The 21288-nt window shown below is 51.7% G+C and overlaps 1 protein-coding gene across 1 annotated transcript in view; it reads right to left on the bottom strand.

Annotated features, from left to right (window-relative positions):
• psme4a (proteasome activator subunit 4a) overlaps positions 1 to 21288 on the bottom strand; it is a 184325-nt gene that overhangs the window by 52350 nt on the left and 110687 nt on the right. Inside the window, 5 exon segments of the mRNA XM_084322234.1 lie at positions 4360 to 4516; positions 4666 to 4747; positions 10286 to 10415; positions 10515 to 10568; positions 11058 to 11194. Coding sequence (XP_084178360.1) covers positions 4360 to 4516; positions 4666 to 4747; positions 10286 to 10415; positions 10515 to 10568; positions 11058 to 11194 — 560 coding nt within the window.

The following is a 21288-nucleotide window of genomic DNA, read 5'->3' as shown; positions in this document are numbered from 1 at the left end:
GTATGAGTGTGCGACTGCCTGGTACCATGGCCAGCTGTAGTATGAGTGTGCGACTGCCTGGTACCATGGCCAGCTGTAGTATGAGTGTGCGACTGGTACCATGGCCAGCTGTAGTATGAGTGTGTGACTGGTACCATGGCCAGCTGTAGTATGAGTGTGCGACTGCCTGGTACCATGGCCAGCTGTAGTATGAGTGTGTGACTGCCTGGTACCATGGCCAGCTGTAGTATGAGTGTGTGACTGCCTGGTACCTTGGCCAGCTGTAGTACGAGTGTGTGCCTGGTACCATGGCCAGCTGTAGTATGAGTGTGTGCCTGGTACCATGGCCAGCTGTAGTATGAGTGTGTGCCTGGTACCATGGCCAGCTGTAGTATGAGTGTGTGCCTGGTACCATGGCCAGCTGTAGTATGAGTGTGTGCCTGGTACCATGGCCAGCTGTAGTATGAGTGTGTGCCTGGTACCATGGCCAGCTGTAGTATGAGTGTGTGCCTGGTACCATGGCCAGCTGTAGTATGAGTGTGTGCCTGGTACCATGGCCAGCTGTAGTATGAGTGTGTGACTGCCTGGTACCATGGCCAGCTGTAGTATGCGTGTGTGACTGACTGGTACCATGGCCAGCTGTAGTATGAGTGTGTGCCTGGTACCATGGCCAGCTGTAGTATGAGTGTGTGCCTGGTACCTTGGCCAGCTGTAGTATGAGTGTGTGCCTGGTACCATGGCCAGCTGTAGTATGAGTGTGCGACTGGTACCATGGCCAGCTGTAGTATGAGTGTGCGACTGGTACCATGGCCAGCTGTAGTATGAGTGTGTGACTGGTACCATGGCCAGCTGTAGTATGAGTGTGCGACTGGTACCTTGGCCAGCTGTAGTATGAGTGTGTGACTGCCTGGTACCATGGCCAGCTGTAGTATGAGTGTGTGACTGCCTGGTACCTTGGCCAGCTGTAGTATGAGTGTGTGACTGACTGGTACCTTGGCCAGCTGTAGTATGAGTGTGTGACTGACTGGTACCATGGCCAGCTGTAGTACGAGTGTGTGCCTGGTACCTTGGCCAGCTGTAGTATGAGTGTGTGCCTGGTACCATGGCCAGCTGTAGTATGAGTGTGCGACTGGTACCATGGCCAGCTGTAGTATGAGTGTGTGCCTGGTACCATGGCCAGCTGTAGTATGAGTGTGCGACTGGTACCATGGCCAGCTGTAGTATGAGTGTGTGCCTGGTACCATGGCCAGCTGTAGTATGAGTGTGTGACTGACTGGTACCATGGCCAGCTGTAGTATGAGTGTGCGACTGGTACCATGGCCAGCTGTAGTATGAGTGTGCGACTGCCTGGTACCTTGGCCAGCTGTAGTATGAGTGTGCGACTGCCTGGTACCATGGCCAGCTGTAGTATGACTGTGTGACTGGTACCATGGCCAGCTGTAGTATGAGTGTGTGCCTGGTACCATGGCCAGCTGTAGTATGAGTGTGTGCCTGGTACCATGGCCAGCTGTAGTATGAGTGTGTGCCTGGTACCATGGCCAGCTGTAGTATGAGTGTGTGCCTGGTACCATGGCCAGCTGTAGTATGAGTGTGTGCCTGGTACCATGGCCAGCTGTAGTATGAGTGTGTGACTGGTACCATGGCCAGCTGTAGTATGAGTGTGTGACTGGTACCATGGCCAGCTGTAGTATGAGTGTGTGCCTGGTACCATGGCCAGCTGTAGTATGAGTGTGCGACTGGTACCATGGCCAGCTGTAGTATGAGTGTGTGACTGGTACCATGGCCAGCTGTAGTATGAGTGTGCGACTGGTACCATGGCCAGCTGTAGTATGAGTGTGTGACTGGTACCATGGCCAGCTGTAGTATGAGTGTGTGACTGGTACCATGGCCAGCTGTAGTATGAGTGTGTGACTGCCTGGTACCTTGGCCAGCTGTAGTATGAGTGTGCGACTGGTACCTTGGCCAGCTGTAGTATGAGTGTGTGACTGGTACCTTGGCCAGCTGTAGTATGAGTGTGTGACTGCCTGGTACCATGGCCAGCTGTAGTATGAGTGTGTGACTGCCTGGTACCTTGGCCAGCTGTAGTATGAGTGTGTGACTGGTACCATGGCCAGCTGTAGTATGAGTGTGTGACTGGTACCATGGCCAGCTGTAGTATGAGTGTGTGACTGCCTGGTACCTTGGCCAGCTGTAGTATGAGTGTGCGACTGGTACCTTGGCCAGCTGTAGTATGAGTGTGTGCCTGGTACCTTGGCCAGCTGTAGTATGAGTGTGTGACTGCCTGGTACCATGGCCAGCTGTAGTATGAGTGTGTGACTGCCTGGTACCATGGCCAGCTGTAGTATGAGTGTGTGACTGCCTGGTACCATGGCCAGCTGTAGTATGAGTGTGTGACTGGTACCATGGCCAGCTGTAGTATGAGTGTGTGACTGGTACCATGGCCAGCTGTAGTATGAGTGTGTGACTGCCTGGTACCATGGCCAGCTGTAGTATGAGTGTGTGCCTGGTACCATGGCCAGCTGTAGTATGAGTGTGTGACTGCCTGGTACCATGGCCAGCTGTAGTATGAGTGTGTGACTGCCTGGTACCATGGCCAGCTGTAGTATGAGTGTGTGACTGCCTGGTACCATGGCCAGCTGTAGTATGAGTGTGTGACTGGTACCATGGCCAGCTGTAGTATGAGTGTGTGACTGGTACCATGGCCAGCTGTAGTATGAGTGTGTGACTGCCTGGTACCATGGCCAGCTGTAGTATGAGTGTGTGACTGGTACCATGGCCAGCTGTAGTATGAGTGTGTGCCTGGTACCTTGGCCAGCTGTAGTACGAGTGTGTGCCTGGTACCATGGCCAGCTGTAGTATGAGTGTGTGACTGGTACCATGGCCAGCTGTAGTATGAGTGTGTGACTGGTACCATGGCCAGCTGTAGTATGAGTGTGTGACTGGTACCATGGCCAGCTGTAGTATGAGTGTGTGACTGCCTGGTACCATGGCCAGCTGTAGTATGAGTGTGTGACTGACTGGTACCTTGGCCAGCTGTAGTATGAGTGTGCGACTGCCTGGTACCATGGCCAGCTGTAGTATGAGTGTGCGACTGCCTGGTACCATGGCCAGCTGTAGTATGAGTGTGTGCCTGACTGGTACCATGGCCAGCTGTAGTATGAGTGTGTGCCTGGTACCATGGCCAGCTGTAGTATGAGTGTGCGACTGCCTGGTACCTTGGCCAGCTGTAGTATGAGTGTGCGACTGCCTGGTACCTTGGCCAGCTGTAGTATGAGTGTGTGCCTGGTACCATGGCCAGCTGTAGTATGAGTGTGCGACTGCCTGGTACCTTGGCCAGCTGTAGTATGAGTGTGTGACTGGTACCTTGGCCAGCTGTAGTATGAGTGTGTGCCTGGTACCATGGCCAGCTGTAGTATGAGTGTGCGACTGCCTGGTACCTTGGCCAGCTGTAGTATGAGTGTGTGCCTGGTACCATGGCCAGCTGTAGTATGAGTGTGTGCCTGACTGGTACCATGGCCAGCTGTAGTATGAGTGTGTGACTGCCTGGTACCTTGGCCAGCTGTAGTACGAGTGTGCGACTGACTGGTACCATGGCCAGCTGTAGTATGAGTGTGCGACTGCCTGGTACCTTGGCCAGCTGTAGTATGAGTGTGTGCCTGACTGGTACCTTGGCCAGCTGTAGTATGAGTGTGCGACTGCCTGGTACCATGGCCAGCTGTAGTATGAGTGTGTGCCTGACTGGTACCATGGCCAGCTGTAGTATGAGTGTGTGCCTGGTACCATGGCCAGCTGTAGTATGAGTGTGCGACTGCCTGGTACCTTGGCCAGCTGTAGTATGAGTGTGTGACTGGTACCATGGCCAGCTGTAGTATGAGTGTGTGCCTGGTACCATGGCCAGCTGTAGTATGAGTGTGCGACTGCCTGGTACCTTGGCCAGCTGTAGTATGAGTGTGCGACTGCCTGGTACCTTGGCCAGCTGTAGTATGAGTGTGTGCCTGGTACCATGGCCAGCTGTAGTATGAGTGTGCGACTGCCTGGTACCTTGGCCAGCTGTAGTATGAGTGTGTGACTGGTACCTTGGCCAGCTGTAGTATGAGTGTGTGCCTGGTACCATGGCCAGCTGTAGTATGAGTGTGCGACTGCCTGGTACCTTGGCCAGCTGTAGTATGAGTGTGTGCCTGGTACCATGGCCAGCTGTAGTATGAGTGTGCGACTGCCTGGTACCTTGGCCAGCTGTAGTATGAGTGTGTGCCTGACTGGTACCTTGGCCAGCTGTAGTATGAGTGTGCGACTGCCTGGTACCTTGGCCAGCTGTAGTATGAGTGTGCGACTGCCTGGTACCATGGCCAGCTGTAGTATGAGTGTGTGACTGCCTGGTACCTTGGCCAGCTGTAGTATCCCCAGTGGGTTTTCTCCACAAATGTACAGCCCTCCCAATCCTGCTGTGTGCGTGGCAGGTTGTTGCTGTGGTACTGGAGCCAGCGGTTGTCTGGCCGGTCACCTGCTACCATATCGCTGGCCTCCTTCTTCGTACCATCTGCCAGAGTCAAGGATGAGTCAAGGAGACAATAGTGAGATGAGAAAAGCAGGAGTAATAAATAAATACATAAAAAAAAAGACATGTTACCCTTATGGGTTTTGATATTGGAAGAGAGAAAGAGAGAGTGAGAAACATGTAACTCTTACACAGCTCAGCAGCGTTGACTGGCACTTTCTTATGTGGCCTCTTCAGTTGCTTCATGATCCCTGCCATGGCTGATATCGCCACCTAGTGGGTGGGGGGACACAACAGTTATAACAAAAGTTGTCCCATGTCCTGTTTGAAGATGTATTCATACAAAATGTTTAATTGTGCTCTTAACCCAGCTTTAGATAGATCATTCTCTAATCCAGCTCCACAATCTCAGACTGCTAGAGCTATTGTGTCCTTCCTGAAGCAATACGGTATTTCAGATGTCTGGTGCTTCCTTCACCCCTCCGCCAAACAGTACTCTTTCTTTTCACCAGTTCATCATACATATTCTTGAATTGATAATTTTTTTTATTGACAACACATTTCGATCTCAAGTGCGTTCCTGCTCTTACGATAGCATCGTCATTTCAGACCATGCTGCAATAGTCTTAGAGCTAGCCTTCCCGGACAAATGCCCCTCATTCAGGCTGTGGAGACTAAATCCATTATTGCTATCTGAGAATAAATTTTCGTCGTTCCTGTCCACTAAGATCAAATTTTTTATTGAGGTAAATTCTACCCCTGGCATGTCTATGTCCACCATTTGGGAAGCTCTTAAAGCTTTTCTCCGTGGAGAAATTATCTCAAACTGTGCTCGACGTAATAAACTGCGCAACAGCAGGCGCTCTGAACTTTCAGACCAAATTCTTAAATTGGACCATTCATATTCAGTCTCCCCCGACACCTTCACTTTATAATGAAAGAGTGACAGAATTTAACCTCCTCTCCACCAGTCATGCTGAGCAGCTTCTACTCAAATCACGCCAGTCTTTTTTTTGAATTTGGTGACAAACCTAGCAAAGTGCTGGCACTTCAGCTAAGACACCGCACCACTCAGAACTTGATCACGCAAATGAATTCTGCCACCTATTTTATTTGGAAATAAATAGTCAATTCAAAACATTTTATTATTCATTATATACCTCTGATTCCCCTAAAGACCCCTCCCTCATGAATAGTTTTTTTTTGCAGATTTGGATATACCAGTCATAGACCATGATTCAATGATGCTTTTGGAAGAGCTCATTAGCACTGATAAAATACAACAGGCTTTAACTATGATGCAGAGTGGGAAAAGCCCAGTCGGGTTCCCTGTGGAATTCCAAAAAAGATATTCCACCCAGTTATGTCCCATTATGGCCTTAACACATTGTCTGCCACGCAGTTTGCCCATCTTATACCACTCTCTGCCAGTGCTGTAAGCCTATGGAGTCGCTCACCTTCTTTGCAGGGCTATAACTTTTTAAATATACATTTACATTATATAAATGTACATAAATAAATAAATAAATAAATAAATAAATAAATAAATAAATATTATAGCTATATCGACATGGCCCATTCAACATCGGGTATCTATCGTTCCGGATGTGGGAACGTTATATTTTTTCATTCGTACATTGTCGTGTTAATACCGTTGTGAATATAAGTATGTTTTTAGAGTGTAGAGCAGTAATTCCTAGAACGCGAGTTATAGGCCCCAACGCATATTATACATAAACGATTGGCGTTTCGTTCCTATACATGCTATATTAAAAAATTCAAATGCATATGATCGGTATACATTATGCTCCATCATGCGTGAGGGAAAAAGGGGGGGGGGGGGGGGTCGTTTATGATTCCTTGATGGTCAGTAACGGCTATCTTTAGTACGACATCATATACGTTGATCAGATGGATTGCAATGAAATAAATGGACAATCGAGCTGGAATTAACAAAAGATTCCTCTTACCTGTGGCCGATGAGTCTGGAGAAAAAATATTCCAATTATTTGATTTCGATCTGCTAGATCCATTTTTAGTCTGTACGACGCAATAAACGCAGAAAGCATATCGATTCTTGCGTCTCGAAAGGGATCCAATGCACTCGAGTGTTTGTCTGGATCCACATAACAAGATAGCTCTGCCCGGAACATTTTCCCCGATGCACAGAGCGCCCCATCCGGTTTAGAGTGGAGTGCAACTCGCCCGAAATCCACCAGGCGGCGGTATTGAGGCGTTGCAATATCAGACAGTCCAGAGGCTCCCACAGCCTTGCTGAATTAATTATGAATGCCAATAGCGAATAAAGGAAATAACGATCATAAAAACGAGTAAACTCGTTGTTGGCGTTATTAGATTGGCGGCCAATAACGAGTATACTCATTTTTGGCGCAGAACCAGTTAATGTTTGAAGAATCATTTCCATCCTGCTCGCTTCCTCCGACTCTACCAAGCCTCAATATCCCTGCTCTTAAAAAAAGATAAGGACCCGAAAGACTGTGGCTCATATAGTCCTATTTCCCTCCTCAACAATGAAGCAAAGATTTTGGCAAAGGTACTCTGGAATCTGTTACACCTAGTATTATAGTCTGGTTTTGTGAAGGATAACCTGCGGCGCCTTATGAAAATAATTTACTCCCCCACTGAGTCTCCCGTTGCAGAGGTCGTTGTTGCGCTTGACGCAGAGAAGGCCTTTGACCGGGTTGAATGGGACTACTTATTCTATACTTTGCAGAAATTCGGTTTGGCGAGAAATTTGTGTCCTGGGTCAAACTTCTATACTCCTCTCCAGTGGCATCAGTACGAACAAATAATGTGACTTCGGAATATTTCCCCCTACACCGCGGCACAAGACAGGGTTGCCCTCTCTCTCGCCGCTATTATTTGCGTTAGCTATCACCTTTCGCACAGACCTCCATGTCCAAGGCATCATTAGAGATGGACAGGAACAAAGAATCTTGCTATATGCGGACGATGTACTGCTGTATATCGCGGATCCAGCGGCCTCACTTCCACGTGTCCTTCACATACTACACAAGTTTGGTGTCTTTTCTGGTTATAAATTTAATTTAAACAAGAGTGAACTTTTCCCCATAAACTCATTGGCTAGAAATCTCCCCCCCTCTATGTTCCCCTTCAAGCTTTCCCCAAGCTGCTTCCGTTACCTTGGCATAATGATAACACGTAAACATTCTAATCTCATAGCGTCAAACTTCACCCCTCTACTGGAGCGCACTAAGCAGGATTTTATCAGATGGTCGTCACTTCCCTTATCACTTGTTGGCAGAGTGAATACCGTGAAAATGAACACATTACCAAAATGTCTGTATTTATTTCAAAGTATTCCAACCTTTATTCCAAAGTCATTTTTCAAAGCCCTCGACAGGGCAATATCAGATTTTATCTGGAATAAACGCCCAGTCCGAATAAATAAATAATAAAGTTCAGAAAACACTTTGGTCTCCATGCCATGTCACCGTCCTCACCTTTCCACAAAAACTTCCTTTTTCCTCCCTCTATGGTGGATGAAGCCTTCAGCAACTGGTCTAAGAATGGCATTCTGAGCATTTATGATTTGTACCAAGACATTCATTTATGTCCTTCACACAAGTGTCCCTAAAGTTTAACTTACCAAAAACAAATATTTGCAGATATTTGCAGATACGTGATTTCGTTAAGAATAAATGTGCTCAGTTCCCCCATATGCCTCCAAAAACTGTGATTGACCACATCTTGGAGGTGAAGGTTGCAACCAAAGGCTCAATATCTAAACTATATAACATCATATCCTTATCTTCTTCAGTATTGGCTATAAGACAGAACTGGGAGTCCGATCTAAATCATCAATTTACAGACAAAGAATGGGAAAAGGCTCTTGCCCGAATACACTCATCCTCAATATGTGCCCGCCATTCACTGATACAGTTCAAGCTCCTCCACCGTCTATATTGGTCAAAGACTAGACCTGCGAAGATAAATCCTGGCATGAATCCCACATGCGACCGGTGCCACCAAGCCCCTGGCTCGCTTATCCATATGTTTTGGCATTGTCCAGCACTGGCCCCTTTCTGGACTTCCATTTTTAAATCTTACTCAGATATCTTAGCTGTGAATGTTGACCCATGCCCTCTCATTGCCTCACACCTCATCCTATTCAACTGGAAGGCAGCCACTCGCCCTTCACATTTCCACTGGATGAGGGATGTTATGTCTCTCATACATATAGAGAAAATCAGATTCACAACACAAGGCCACACAGATACTTTCCACAAAACATGGCAGCCCTTCCTACTTCACTTCAAAACCCATATGACCTAAGTCCCTTCTCCTTCCTAACCTCAGACCCCATGACCCCCCTCCTTCCCCCACCTACCTTTCTGACACTGCTAGACCACATATGGCTGGGGAGATGGCATTGTGGTGGTCTTACTACCGCTGAGGGTGTTAAATTTACTTTCCATTTAAATATATATATATATTTTTTATAACTATCTGGAAAATATGCGACCAAAATGGAGAGTATTACTTATATTATATATTATTATTACAGTTTTTTTCTTATTATAATTATAATTTCCCTCCTTGGGGGGGAGGGGGTGGGGTTAGGGGATAGGAATGGGGAATGAAATGGAAGATGTATAATTTGAAAGTATAACTGGAATGTATAATTTTGCATAAATTCTTCTAATAAAAAAAGATAAACCATACAAAATGTAAGACAGATAGTTAACCTCTTAAGCCCGATCGGCCCGGTATGAGATTTATTTCACGTCATAAATAGATCAATACAGGCCGTATTAAGTAATGTTGCATTTCTTTTTCAAATGTAGCCACGAGTAAATACCCTAACCCTATCAAAACAGCAGTCATAGTGTATATTTTCAGCACTATGTTTGTAGTGATGATTTTAAGTGTTATTAGCAAAATATGAGAAGAGGCACTCGTCCTTATTATGACTTGGCCATAATAAGGACATTTATATGCCTGATATTCTATATTCTATATTCATATTTCAAATTGCATGTGTCCGGATGGCAAAATTAAGTACTGTATCTACAAAACCCTCTGTAAATCATCTGCCCTTTATTAATTTGCTTCGATTTTGAGTACACTTGATCTCAAGAAGGTGCTGAATGAGCTCAGCTCGTAAATGTTTCACGTCTGGTCAATGTTAGCATGGTGTTATTCACCGTCAAAGATGATCTTTTCTTTTTTTTATATATAATAATTTATATTCTCCTTTGATTCATTACAATTTACTCAAGCATAGTAACAGACACAATATTTCTGACACTGGGTCCATAGATGTCCCTAGATTAAAAAAAAAAAAACTAACCCTAACTAACCTTACTGTCATGCACTTGTCCTAATAAACTAACCTACACTGTAGCACTCAACACTTTGATGAACATTGTTACTCAGCTGATAGAGTTGTGCCCTTCCTGATGACTTGTCGTACAGAACTTGTAAGTCACTTTGGATAAAAGCATCAGCTAAATGACTAAATGTAAATGTAGATACCAAGAACATGCAAATGTAAGTGGTACGCCTCAAATATTTCAAATCGAGGCACCTTTTATAGGAAAACGTGCCGCTTGTCAATGACACTTTTGCCGACCAATCAAAATGATGTGGGGGCGGACCCAGAAACACAAAGGGTAGGGTGTCCCAATTATTTTGTGGATCGGGGGGTACATTTCTGTCATGATATGGTTTTTACAGAACTTGGCATACGCTGATTCACATGTTGCCCCCCCATTTCATTTCTCAAATATTTCTGGGAGAAAGAGGGGACCGGCATTAGGAGCGCACCTTGCGGACCAGGAGGGAGTCGTGGTTGAGGCTTTTGACGAAGAACAGGACAGCGGGAACGGGGAGCTGGTGGTCGTCCCTCAGCAACAGCGACATGTAGCCAATCGCAATGTGCTCAAACTTCCAAGGCCTGGAACATCAAACACAGTAGGTGTTCACATAGTGATGAATAACAGCCAAACATCAAAACAAGTTCATCACAGGCAACACGGACACTAAATCAACCTACATGTTTCTGTTTCCGATGCAGTCCAGAAGATCACCAACCAGTTTTTTGTATCTCCTGAGAACGACAGAACAGTGTTAGCCGACCTCTACCGGACACAACACAGACAATACTACCTTCCTAAACAGAATGATGAACAGGGGGGGGGAAGAAAAGACGCAGCTATGCTCTAGGTCGAGTTGAAAATGTTAGGTGTAGGTTACAATTAGAAATTATCTAGTTTTTTTTTTAATGTCAACAATGCCACTGCTGAGACCAAATGCACTCGTTTTTCTAGTTATCAACTGTCAAACTGACGTAAAGTGAGGAAATATTTTTCTTCATGTTGTGTCTAAACGTACGGTAAGGGAGTGGGTTGGAGTGCGGGTTCCCCTAACATGCCCTTTGAGCAGGGTGCTGTGCAGCTTTTAAGTGGAGTCACACTGGGCAGCTCTGTGCCGTGAGTGTGAATATATGTGTGAAGCAGGGTGTCGCTGTAAATGTCATCCTTCCCACGGCACATCAGAGTAAAGAAAAAAGAAAATGTGGCTATCAGTGTGAACTCACTCTACGGATTCGGTGTTCTTGAGCTCCTGCCTGTCAAGACCACCAGTCACCTCCTCTTCCGAGGGAACCGGCTCCTTGGGGACAGGCTTCCCGGTTACCATGAGCTGCAGCGCCACCGCGTGGCAGCTGTCGGGGATCTGAGGTAATGGAAAAGGCCACACGTGGCACAGCCATGTTTATCACACGTTCACACATCTGAACCGACACGTCAACCAAAGTCACATGATGGAAAGACACATGCAGCAATGTGAAAATATCTTTACGGGTATGTTCCATTGTTGATACATTCAAATGAGGGCATTTTGTCAGCAAATTAGACCATTTCCTGTATAAACTGTATGCCCATAGTGTAAAAGAAAAACACTTTATAGTTATATGAGCGATAGGCCATAAGGTGAAGCCCGTTATCGTTTCATCCCGTTCCCACATTGTGGGACTACGCAATTTTCACTCTGGGTGAAAGATCTATTGGTGTAGATTTAGGAATAAAAAGTTCTCCATTTAGAATCTACCCAGTTTTGCGCAATTATAATTTGAACGCCGGGACTAGATCTCAGGCTTCACCTTATGGCCTAATAAGACTGGATGTCCGTTTAATCATCACTGATCCAAAAAATATCCTCCTATTCTACGGTTTGCAGTCTCTTTCAAGCTAAATAAATACATGCAAATGAAAGCCTTATCCTTGACAATATTCCTGACATGTTTTATACTTAAAATAGAATAGAAATACTTTATTCATCCCGAGGGAAATGTGGCACTACAAATCGTTTACAGTAAACATTTGGATAAACAAAAACAAAAGGCACGAATAAGAATAAAATAAGCCTAAGAATAAAATACGGTGCGGGATATACATTTCCTATGTCACATTCTAATATAAACTATATACAGTAAAGATATACAGAAGGGCGCCCGAGTGGCGCACCGCATACTGCCTCGCAGACCCACACGGCCTCCCGCTCCCGGACGGATTTGCCGCATGTCCTCCCCCACATCTTCTCCCGTTCTCCCTCTCCTCTGTCGGTCATGTCCTCCCCCACATCTCCCCCCGTTCTCCCTCTCCTCTGTCGGTCATGTCCTCCCCCACATCTTCTCCCGTTCTCCCTCTCCTCTGTCGGTCATGTCCTCCCCCACATCTCCCCCCGTTCTCCCTCTCCTCTGTCGGTCATGTCCTCCCCCACATCTTCTCCGTTCTCCCTCTCCTCTGTCGGTCATGTCCTCCCCCACATCTCCCCCCGTTCTCCCTCTCCTCTGTCGGTCATGTCCTCCCCCACATCTCCCCCCGTTCTCCCTCTCCTCTGTCGGTCATGTCCTCCCCCACATCTTCTCCCGTTCTCCCTCTCCTCTGTCGGTCATGTCCTCCCCCACATCTCCCCCCGTTCTCCCTCTCCTCTGTCGGTCATGTCTTCCCCCACATCTCCCCCCGTTCTCCCTCTCCTCTGTCGGTCATGTCCTCCCCCACATCTCCTCCCGTTCTCCCTCTCCTCTGTCGGTCATGTCCTCCCCCACATCTCCCCCCGTTCTCCCTCTCCTCTGTCGGTCATGTCTTCCCCCACATCTCCCCCCGTTCTCCCTCTCCTCTGTCGGTCATGTCTTCCCCCACATCTCCCCCCGTTCTCCCTCTCCTCTGTCGGTCATGTCCTCCCCCACATCTCCCCCCGTTCTCCCTCTCCTCTGTCGGTCATGTCCTCCCCCACATCTCCCCCCGTTCTCCCTCTCCTCTGTCGGTCATGTCCTCCCCCACATCTCCTCCCGTTCTCCCTCTCCTCTGTCGGTCATGTCCTCCCCCACATCTCCTCCCGTTCTCCCTCTCCTCTGTCGGTCATGTCCTCCCCCACATCTCCTCCCGTTCTCCCTCTCCTCTGTCGGTCATGTCCTCCCCCACATCTCCTCCCGTTCTCCCTCTCCTCTGTCGGTCATGTCCTCCCCCACATCTCCCCCCGTTCTCCCTCTCCTCTGTCGGTCATGTCTTCCCCCACATCTCCCCCCGTTCTCCCTCTCCTCTGTCGGTCATGTCCTCCCCCACATCTCCTCCCGTTCTCCCTCTCCTCTGTCGGTCATGTCCTCCCCCACATCTTCTCCCGTTCTCCCTCTCCTCTGTCGGTCATGTCCTCCCCCACATCTCCCCCCGTTCTCCCTCTCCTCTGTCGGTCATGTCCTCCCCACATCTCCCCCCGTTCTCCCTCTCCTCTGTCGGTCATGTCCTCCCCCACATCTTCTCCCGTTCTCCCTCTCCTCTGTCGGTCATGTCCTCCCCCACATCTCCCCCCGTTCTCCCTCTCCTCTGTCGGTCATGTCCTCCCCCACATCTTCTCCGTTCTCCCTCTCCTCTGTCGGTCATGTCCTCCCCCACATCTCCCCCCGTTCTCCCTCTCCTCTGTCGGTCATGTCCTCCCCCACATCTCCCCCCGTTCTCCCTCTCCTCTGTCGGTCATGTCCTCCCCCACATCTTCTCCCGTTCTCCCTCTCCTCTGTCGGTCATGTCCTCCCCCACATCTCCCCCCGTTCTCCCTCTCCTCTGTCGGTCATGTCTTCCCCCACATCTCCCCCCGTTCTCCCTCTCCTCTGTCGGTCATGTCCTCCCCCACATCTCCTCCCGTTCTCCCTCTCCTCTGTCGGTCATGTCCTCCCCCACATCTCCCCCCGTTCTCCCTCTCCTCTGTCGGTCATGTCTTCCCCCACATCTCCCCCCGTTCTCCCTCTCCTCTGTCGGTCATGTCTTCCCCCACATCTCCCCCCGTTCTCCCTCTCCTCTGTCGGTCATGTCCTCCCCCACATCTCCCCCCGTTCTCCCTCTCCTCTGTCGGTCATGTCCTCCCCCACATCTCCCCCCGTTCTCCCTCTCCTCTGTCGGTCATGTCCTCCCCCACATCTCCTCCCGTTCTCCCTCTCCTCTGTCGGTCATGTCCTCCCCCACATCTCCTCCCGTTCTCCCTCTCCTCTGTCGGTCATGTCCTCCCCCACATCTCCTCCCGTTCTCCCTCTCCTCTGTCGGTCATGTCCTCCCCCACATCTCCTCCCGTTCTCCCTCTCCTCTGTCGGTCATGTCCTCCCCCACATCTTCTCCCGTTCTCCCTCTCCTCTGTCGGTCATGTCCTCCCCCACCTCTTCTCCCGTTCTCCCTCTCCTCTGTCGGTCATGTCCTCCCCCACATCTCCTCCCGTTCTCCCTCTCCTCTGTCGGTCATGTCCTCCCCCACATCTCCTCCCGTTCTCCCTCTCCTCTGTCGGTCATGTCCTCCCCCACATCTCCTCCCGTTCTCCCTCTCCTCTGTCGGTCATGTCCGACCCCACATCTTCTCCCGTTCTCCCTCTCCTCTGTCGGTCATGTCCTCCCCCACATCTTCTCCCGTTCTCCCTCTCCTCTGTCGGTCATGTCCTCCCCCACATCTTCTCTCGTTCTCCCTCTCCTCTGTCGGTCATGTCCTCCCCCACATCTTCTCCCGTTCTCCCTCTCCTCTGTCGGTCATGTCCTCCCCCACATCTCCCCCCGTTCTCCCTCTCCTCTGTCGGTCATGTCTTCCCCCACATCTCCTCCCGTTCTCCCTCTCCTCTGTCGGTCATGTCTTCCCCCACATCTCCTCCCGTTCTCCCTCTCCTCTGTCGGTCATGTCCTCCCCCACATCTCCCCCCGTTCTCCCTCTCCTCTGTCGGTCATGTCCTCCCCCACATCTCCCCCCGTTCTCCCTCTCCTCTGTCGGTCATGTCCTCCCCCACATCTCCCCCCGTTCTCCCTCTCCTCTGTCGGTCATGTCCTCCCCCACATCTCCTCCCGTTCTCCCTCTCCTCTGTCGGTCATGTCCTCCCCCACATCTCCTCCCGTTCTCCCTCTCCTCTGTCGGTCATGTCCTCCCCCACATCTCCTCCCGTTCTCCCTCTCCTCTGTCGGTCATGTCCGACCCCACATCTTCTCCCGTTCTCCCTCTCCTCTGTCGGTCATGTCCTCCCCCACATCTTCTCCCGTTCTCCCTCTCCTCTGTCGGTCATGTCCTCCCCCACATCTTCTCCCGTTCTCCCTCTCCTCTGTCGGTCATGTCCTCCCCCACATCTCCTCCCGTTCTCCCTCTCCTCTGTCGGTCATGTCCTCCCCCACATCTCCTCCCGTTCTCCCTCTCCTCTGTCGGTCATGTCCTCCCCCACATCTCCTCCCGTTCTCCCTCTCCTCTGTCGGTCATGTCCGACCCCACATCTTCTCCCGTTCTCCCTCTCCTCTGTCGGTCATGTCCTCCCCCACATCTTCTCCCGTTCTCCCTCTCCTCTGTCGGTCATGTCCTCCCCCACATCTCCTCCCGTTCTCCCTCTCCTCTGTCGGTCATGTCCTCCCCCACATCTTCTCCCGTTCTCCCTCTCCTCTGTCGGTCATGTCTTCCCCCACATCTTCTCCCGTTCTCCCTCTCCTCTGTCGGTCATGTCCTCCCCCACATCTTCTCCCGTTCTCCCTCTCCTCTGTCGGTCATGTCCTCCCCCACATCTTCTCCCGTTCTCCCTCTCCTCTGTCGGTCATGTCCTCCCCCACTTCTCCTCCCGTTCTCCCTCTCCTCTGTCGGTCATGTCCTCCCCCACATCTTCTCCCGTTCTCCCTCTCCTCTGTCGGTCATGTCTTCCCCCACATCTCCTCCCGTTCTCCCTCTCCTCTGTCGGTCATGTCTTCCCCCACATCTCCTCCCGTTCTCCCTCTCCTCTGTCGGTCATGTCCTCCCCCACATCTTCTCCCGTTCTCCCTCTCCTCTGTCGGTCATGTCCTCCCCCACATCTTCTCCCGTTCTCCCTCTCCTCTGTCGGTCATGTCCTCCCCCACATCTCCTCCCGTTCTCCCTCTCCTCTGTCGGTCATGTCCTCCCCCACATCTTCTCCCGTTCTCCCTCTCCTCTGTCGGTCATGTCCTCCCCCACATCTTCTCCCGTTCTCCCTCTCCTCTGTCGGTCATGTCCTCCCCCACATCTTCTCCCGTTCTCCCTCTCCTCTGTCGGTCATGTCCTCCCCCACATCTTCTCCCGTTCTCCCTCTCCTCTGTCGGTCATGTCCTCCCCCACATCTCCCCCCGTTCTCCCTCTCCTCTGTCGGTCATGTCCTCCCCCACATCTCCCCCCGTTCTCCCTCTCCTCTGTCGGTCATGTCCTCCCCCACATCTTCTCCCGTTCTCCCTCTCCTCTGTCGGTCATGTCCTCCCCCACATCTCCTCCCGTTCTCCCTCTCCTCTGTCGGTCATGTCCTCCCCCACATCTTCTCTCGTTCTCCCTCTCCTCTGTCGGTCATGTCCTCCCCCACATCTTCTCCCGTTCTCCCTCTCCTCTGTCGGTCATGTCCTCCCCCACATCTCCCCCCGTTCTCCCTCTCCTCTGTCGGTCATGTCCTCCCCACATCTCCCCCCGTTCTCCCTCTCCTCTGTCGGTCATGTCCTCCCCCACATCTCCTCCCGTTCTCCCTCTCCTCTGTCGGTCATGTCCTCCCCCACATCTCCTCCCGTTCTCCCTCTCCTCTGTCGGTCATGTCCTCCCCCACATCTTCTCCCGTTCTCCCTCTCCTCTGTCGGTCATGTCCTCCCCCACATCTTCTCCCGTTCTCCCTCTCCTCTGTCGGTCATGTCCTCCCCCACATCTTCTCCCGTTCTCCCTCTCCTCTGTCGGTCATGTCCTCCCCCACATCTTCTCCCGTTCTCCCTCTCCTCTGTCGGTCATGTCCTCCCCCACATCTTCTCCCGTTCTCCCTCTCCTCTGTCGGTCATGTCCTCCCCCACATCTTCTCCCGTTCTCCCTCTCCTCTGTCGGTCATGTCCTCCCCCACATCTCCTCCCGTTCTCCCTCTCCTCTGTCGGTCATGTCCTCCCCCACATCTTCTCTCGTTCTCCCTCTCCTCTGTCGGTCATGTCCTCCCCCACATCTTCTCCCGTTCTCCCTCTCCTCTGTCGGTCATGTCCTCCCCCACATCTCCCCCCGTTCTCCCTCTCCTCTGTCGGTCATGTCCTCCCCACATCTCCCCCCGTTCTCCCTCTCCTCTGTCGGTCATGTCCTCCCCCACATCTTCTCCCGTTCTCCCTCTCCTCTGTCGGTCATGTCCTCCCCCACATCTTCTCCCGTTCTCCCTCTCCTCTGTCGGTCATGTCCTCCCCCACATCTTCTCCCGTTCTCCCTCTCCTCTGTCGGTCATGTCCTCCCCACATCTCCCCCCGTTCTCCCTCTCCTCTGTCGGTCATGTCCTCCCCACATCTCCTCCCGTTCTCCCTCTCCTCTGTCGGTCATGTCCTCCCCCACATCTTCTCCCGTTCTCCCTCTCCTCTGTCGGTCATGTCCTCCCCCACATCTCCCCCGTTCTCCCTCTCCTCTGTCGGTCATGTCCTCCCCCACATCTTCTCCCGTTCTCCCTCTCCTCTGTCGGTCATGTCCTCCCCCACATCTTCTCCCGTTCTCCCTCTCCTCTGTCGGTCATGTCCTCCCCCACATCTCCTCCCGTTCTCCCTCTCCTCTGTCGGTCATGTCCTCCCCCACATCTTCTCCCGTTCTCCCTCTTCTCTGTCGGTCATGTCCTCCCCACATCTTCTCCCGTTCTCCCTCTCCTCTGTCGGTCATGTCCTCCCCCACCTCTTCTCCCGTTCTCCCTCTCCTCTGTCGGTCATGTCCTCCCCCACATCTTCTCCCGTTCTCCCTCTCCTCTGTCGGTCATGTCCTCCCCACATCTTCTCCCGTTCTCCCTCTCCTCTGTCGGTCATGTCCTCCCCCACATCTTCTCCCGTTCTCCCTCTCCTCTGTCGGTCATGTCCTCCCCCACATCTCCTCCCGTTCTCCCTCTCCTCTGTCGGTCATGTCCTCCCCCACATCTTCTCCCGTTCTCCCTCTCCTCTGTCGGTCATGTCCTCCCCCACATCTTCTCCCGTTCTCCCTCTCCTCTGTCGGTCATGTCCTCCCCCACATCTTCTCCCGTTCTCCCTCTCCTCTGTCGGTCATGTCCTCCCCACATCTCCCCCCGTTCTCCCTCTCCTCTGTCGGTCATGTCCTCCCCACATCTCCTCCCGTTCTCCCTCTCCTCTGTCGGTCATGTCCTCCCCCACATCTTCTCCCGTTCTCCCTCTCCTCTGTCGGTCATGTCCTCCCCCACATCTCCCCCCGTTCTCCCTCTCCTCTGTCGGTCATGTCCTCCCCCACATCTTCTCCCGTTCTCCCTCTCCTCTGTCGGTCATGTCCTCCCCCACATCTTCTCCCGTTCTCCCTCTCCTCTGTCGGTCATGTCCTCCCCCACATCTCCTCCCGTTCTCCCTCTCCTCTGTCGGTCATGTCCTCCCCCACATCTTCTCCCGTTCTCCCTCTTCTCTGTCGGTCATGTCCTCCCCACATCTTCTCCCGTTCTCCCTCTCCTCTGTCGGTCATGTCCTCCCCCACCTCTTCTCCCGTTCTCCCTCTCCTCTGTCGGTCATGTCCTCCCCCACCTCTTCTCCCGTTCTCCCTCTCCTCTGTCGGTCATGTCCTCCCCCACATCTCCCCCCGTTCTCCCTCTCCTCTGTCGGTCATGTCCTCCCCCACATCTTCTCCCGTTCTCCCTCTCCTCTGTCGGTCATGTCCTCCCCCACATCTCCTCCCGTTCTCCCTCTCCTCTGTCGGTCATGTCCTCCCCCACATCTTCTCTCGTTCTCCCTCTCCTCTGTCGGTCATGTCCTCCCCCACATCTTCTCCCGTTCTCCCTCTCCTCTGTCGGTCATGTCCTCCCCCACATCTCCCCCCGTTCTCCCTCTCCTCTGTCGGTCATGTCCTCCCCACATCTCCCCCCGTTCTCCCTCTCCTCTGTCGGTCATGTCCTCCCCCACATCTTCTCCCGTTCTCCCTCTCCTCTGTCGGTCATGTCCTCCCCCACATCTTCTCCCGTTCTCCCTCTCCTCTGTCGGTCATGTCCTCCCCCACATCTTCTCCCGTTCTCCCTCTCCTCTGTCGGTCATGTCCTCCCCACATCTCCCCCCGTTCTCCCTCTCCTCTGTCGGTCATGTCCTCCCCACATCTCCTCCCGTTCTCCCTCTCCTCTGTCGGTCATGTCCTCCCCCACATCTTCTCCCGTTCTCCCTCTCCTCTGTCGGTCATGTCCTCCCCCACATCTCCCCCCGTTCTCCCTCTCCTCTGTCGGTCATGTCCTCCCCCACATCTTCTCCCGTTCTCCCTCTCCTCTGTCGGTCATGTCCTCCCCCACATCTCCTCCCGTTCTCCCTCTCCTCTGTCGGTCATGTCCTCCCCCACATCTTCTCCCGTTCTCCCTCTTCTCTGTCGGTCATGTCCTCCCCACATCTTCTCCCGTTCTCCCTCTCCTCTGTCGGTCATGTCCTCCCCCACCTCTTCTCCCGTTCTCCCTCTCCTCTGTCGGTCATGTCCTCCCCCACATCTTCTCCCGTTCTCCCTCTCCTCTGTCGGTCATGTCCTCCCCCACATCTCCCCCCGTTCTCCCTCTCCTCTGTCGGTCATGTCCTCCCCCACATCTTCTCCCGTTCTCCCTCTCCTCTGTCGGTCATGTCCTCCCCCACATCTTCTCCCGTTCTCCCTCTCCTCTGTCGGTCATGTCCTCCCCCACATCTTCTCCCGTTCTCCCTCTCCTCTGTCGGTCATGTCCTCCCCCACATCTCCTCCCGTTCTCCCTCTCCTCTGTCGGTCATGTCCTCCCCCACATCTTCTCCCGTTCTCCCTCTCCTCTGTCGGTCATGTCCTCCCCCACATCTCCTCCCGTTCTCCCTCTCCTCTGTCGGTCATGTCCTCCCCCACATCTTCTCCCGTTCTCCCTCTCCTCTGTCGGTCATGTCCTCCCCCACATCTTCTCCCGTTCTCCCTCTCCTCTGTCGGTCATGTCCTCCCCCACATCTCCCCCCGTTCTCCCTCTCCTCTGTTGGTCATGTCCTCCCCCACATCTTCTCCCGTTCTCCCTCTCCTCTGTCGGTCATGTCTGACCATAAAAGCTGTAAAAATAAATCTAAAAAAAATATATATATATATACATACAGAAATATACATTAAGTGTACATTTGTAAATGTAAAAGTCCAGGAAGGTAGTACTGTCACCATGTGCTCATTGATGCAGTGAGGCACATTGATGCATTATAAAGTCTGATGGCTGTCGGAATGAAGGACTTCCTGTGCCGTTCAGTACCATACATTTTTTTTTGATTATTATTTCTTTTTTTTTGCCTATGTAAAGTCTATGTTTTACCCTAAAGCACTCTGAGATTTGGTTTCCAAAATGTAGAGTGCACTATAAATCGAATGTATTATTATTACATCTAGGGAGTTTTAGTCTGGCACTGAACGTGCTCCTTTTGTCAGCCAAGTCTGTGTATAGTGGGTGGGAGGGGTTGACACTGATGGCGTGGAGCTTAGCAAGGCTCCTCCTCTCCGCCACCACCGCTAGAGTCCAGCTCCACCCCTACCACGTTACTGGCCATTCTGACCAGCTTATCCAGCCCGTTTGCGTCCCCGACTCTCAGTCCGCTGCCCCAGCAAGTCACAGTGTACAAGAAGGCGCCTGCCACCACCGACTCGTTGAACATCCTCAACATCCTTGTACAGACGTTGAAGGATCTCAGCCTTCTGAGGAAGTAGAGTCGGCTCTGGCCCTTCTTGTAGAGTGCCTCTGCGTGTTTTGACCCATTCAGTTTGTTGTCGATGTGGACTCCGAGGTATTTGTAGACCTCAACCATGTCCACATCGACCCCCCTGATGGAAACGGGGGTCACAGGTGCACTCCTCCTCCTCCCAAGATCCACAACCAGTTCCCGTCACATTTAGTTGCAGGTGGTTTTTATCGCACCATGTGACGAAGTCCATCACCAGTGCCCGGTATTCCTCATCACCGTCCTTAATACATCCCACTATCACAGAGTCATCAGAAAACTTCTAAAGGTGGCAGGACTCTGACCGATAGTGGAAGTCGTTGGTGTAGACGGTGAAGAGGAAGGGAGAGAGGACTGTCCCCTGCGGGGCCCCGGTGCTGCTGACCAGTCTGTCCGACACACAGCTCTGTAGGCGCACACACTGTGGTCTGCCTGTCAGATAGTCAACAACCCAGGACACCAGGGGGGCCTCTACCTGCATCGCCTCCAACTTCTCACCCAGAAGCCCAGGCCGTATGCTATCAAAAGCATTGGAGAAGTAAAAAAACAAGGCAAATACTGCGGCATGCAGGACCTCCAAAAGGCTTTCGACACTGTCAATCACTCCATTCTGAAAGCCATTGGTTTAGAATGATAGTTCATCAGTGAGCTGGAT

The sequence above is a fragment of the Notolepis coatsorum genome, assembly GCF_963971535.1.
Source record: "Notolepis coatsorum genome assembly, chromosome: 9".
Classification (NCBI taxonomy): domain Eukaryota; kingdom Metazoa; phylum Chordata; class Actinopteri; order Aulopiformes; family Paralepididae; genus Notolepis; species Notolepis coatsorum.
Note: the sequence above shows the minus strand (reverse complement) of the source record. Positions and strands in the feature narration are given on the sequence as shown.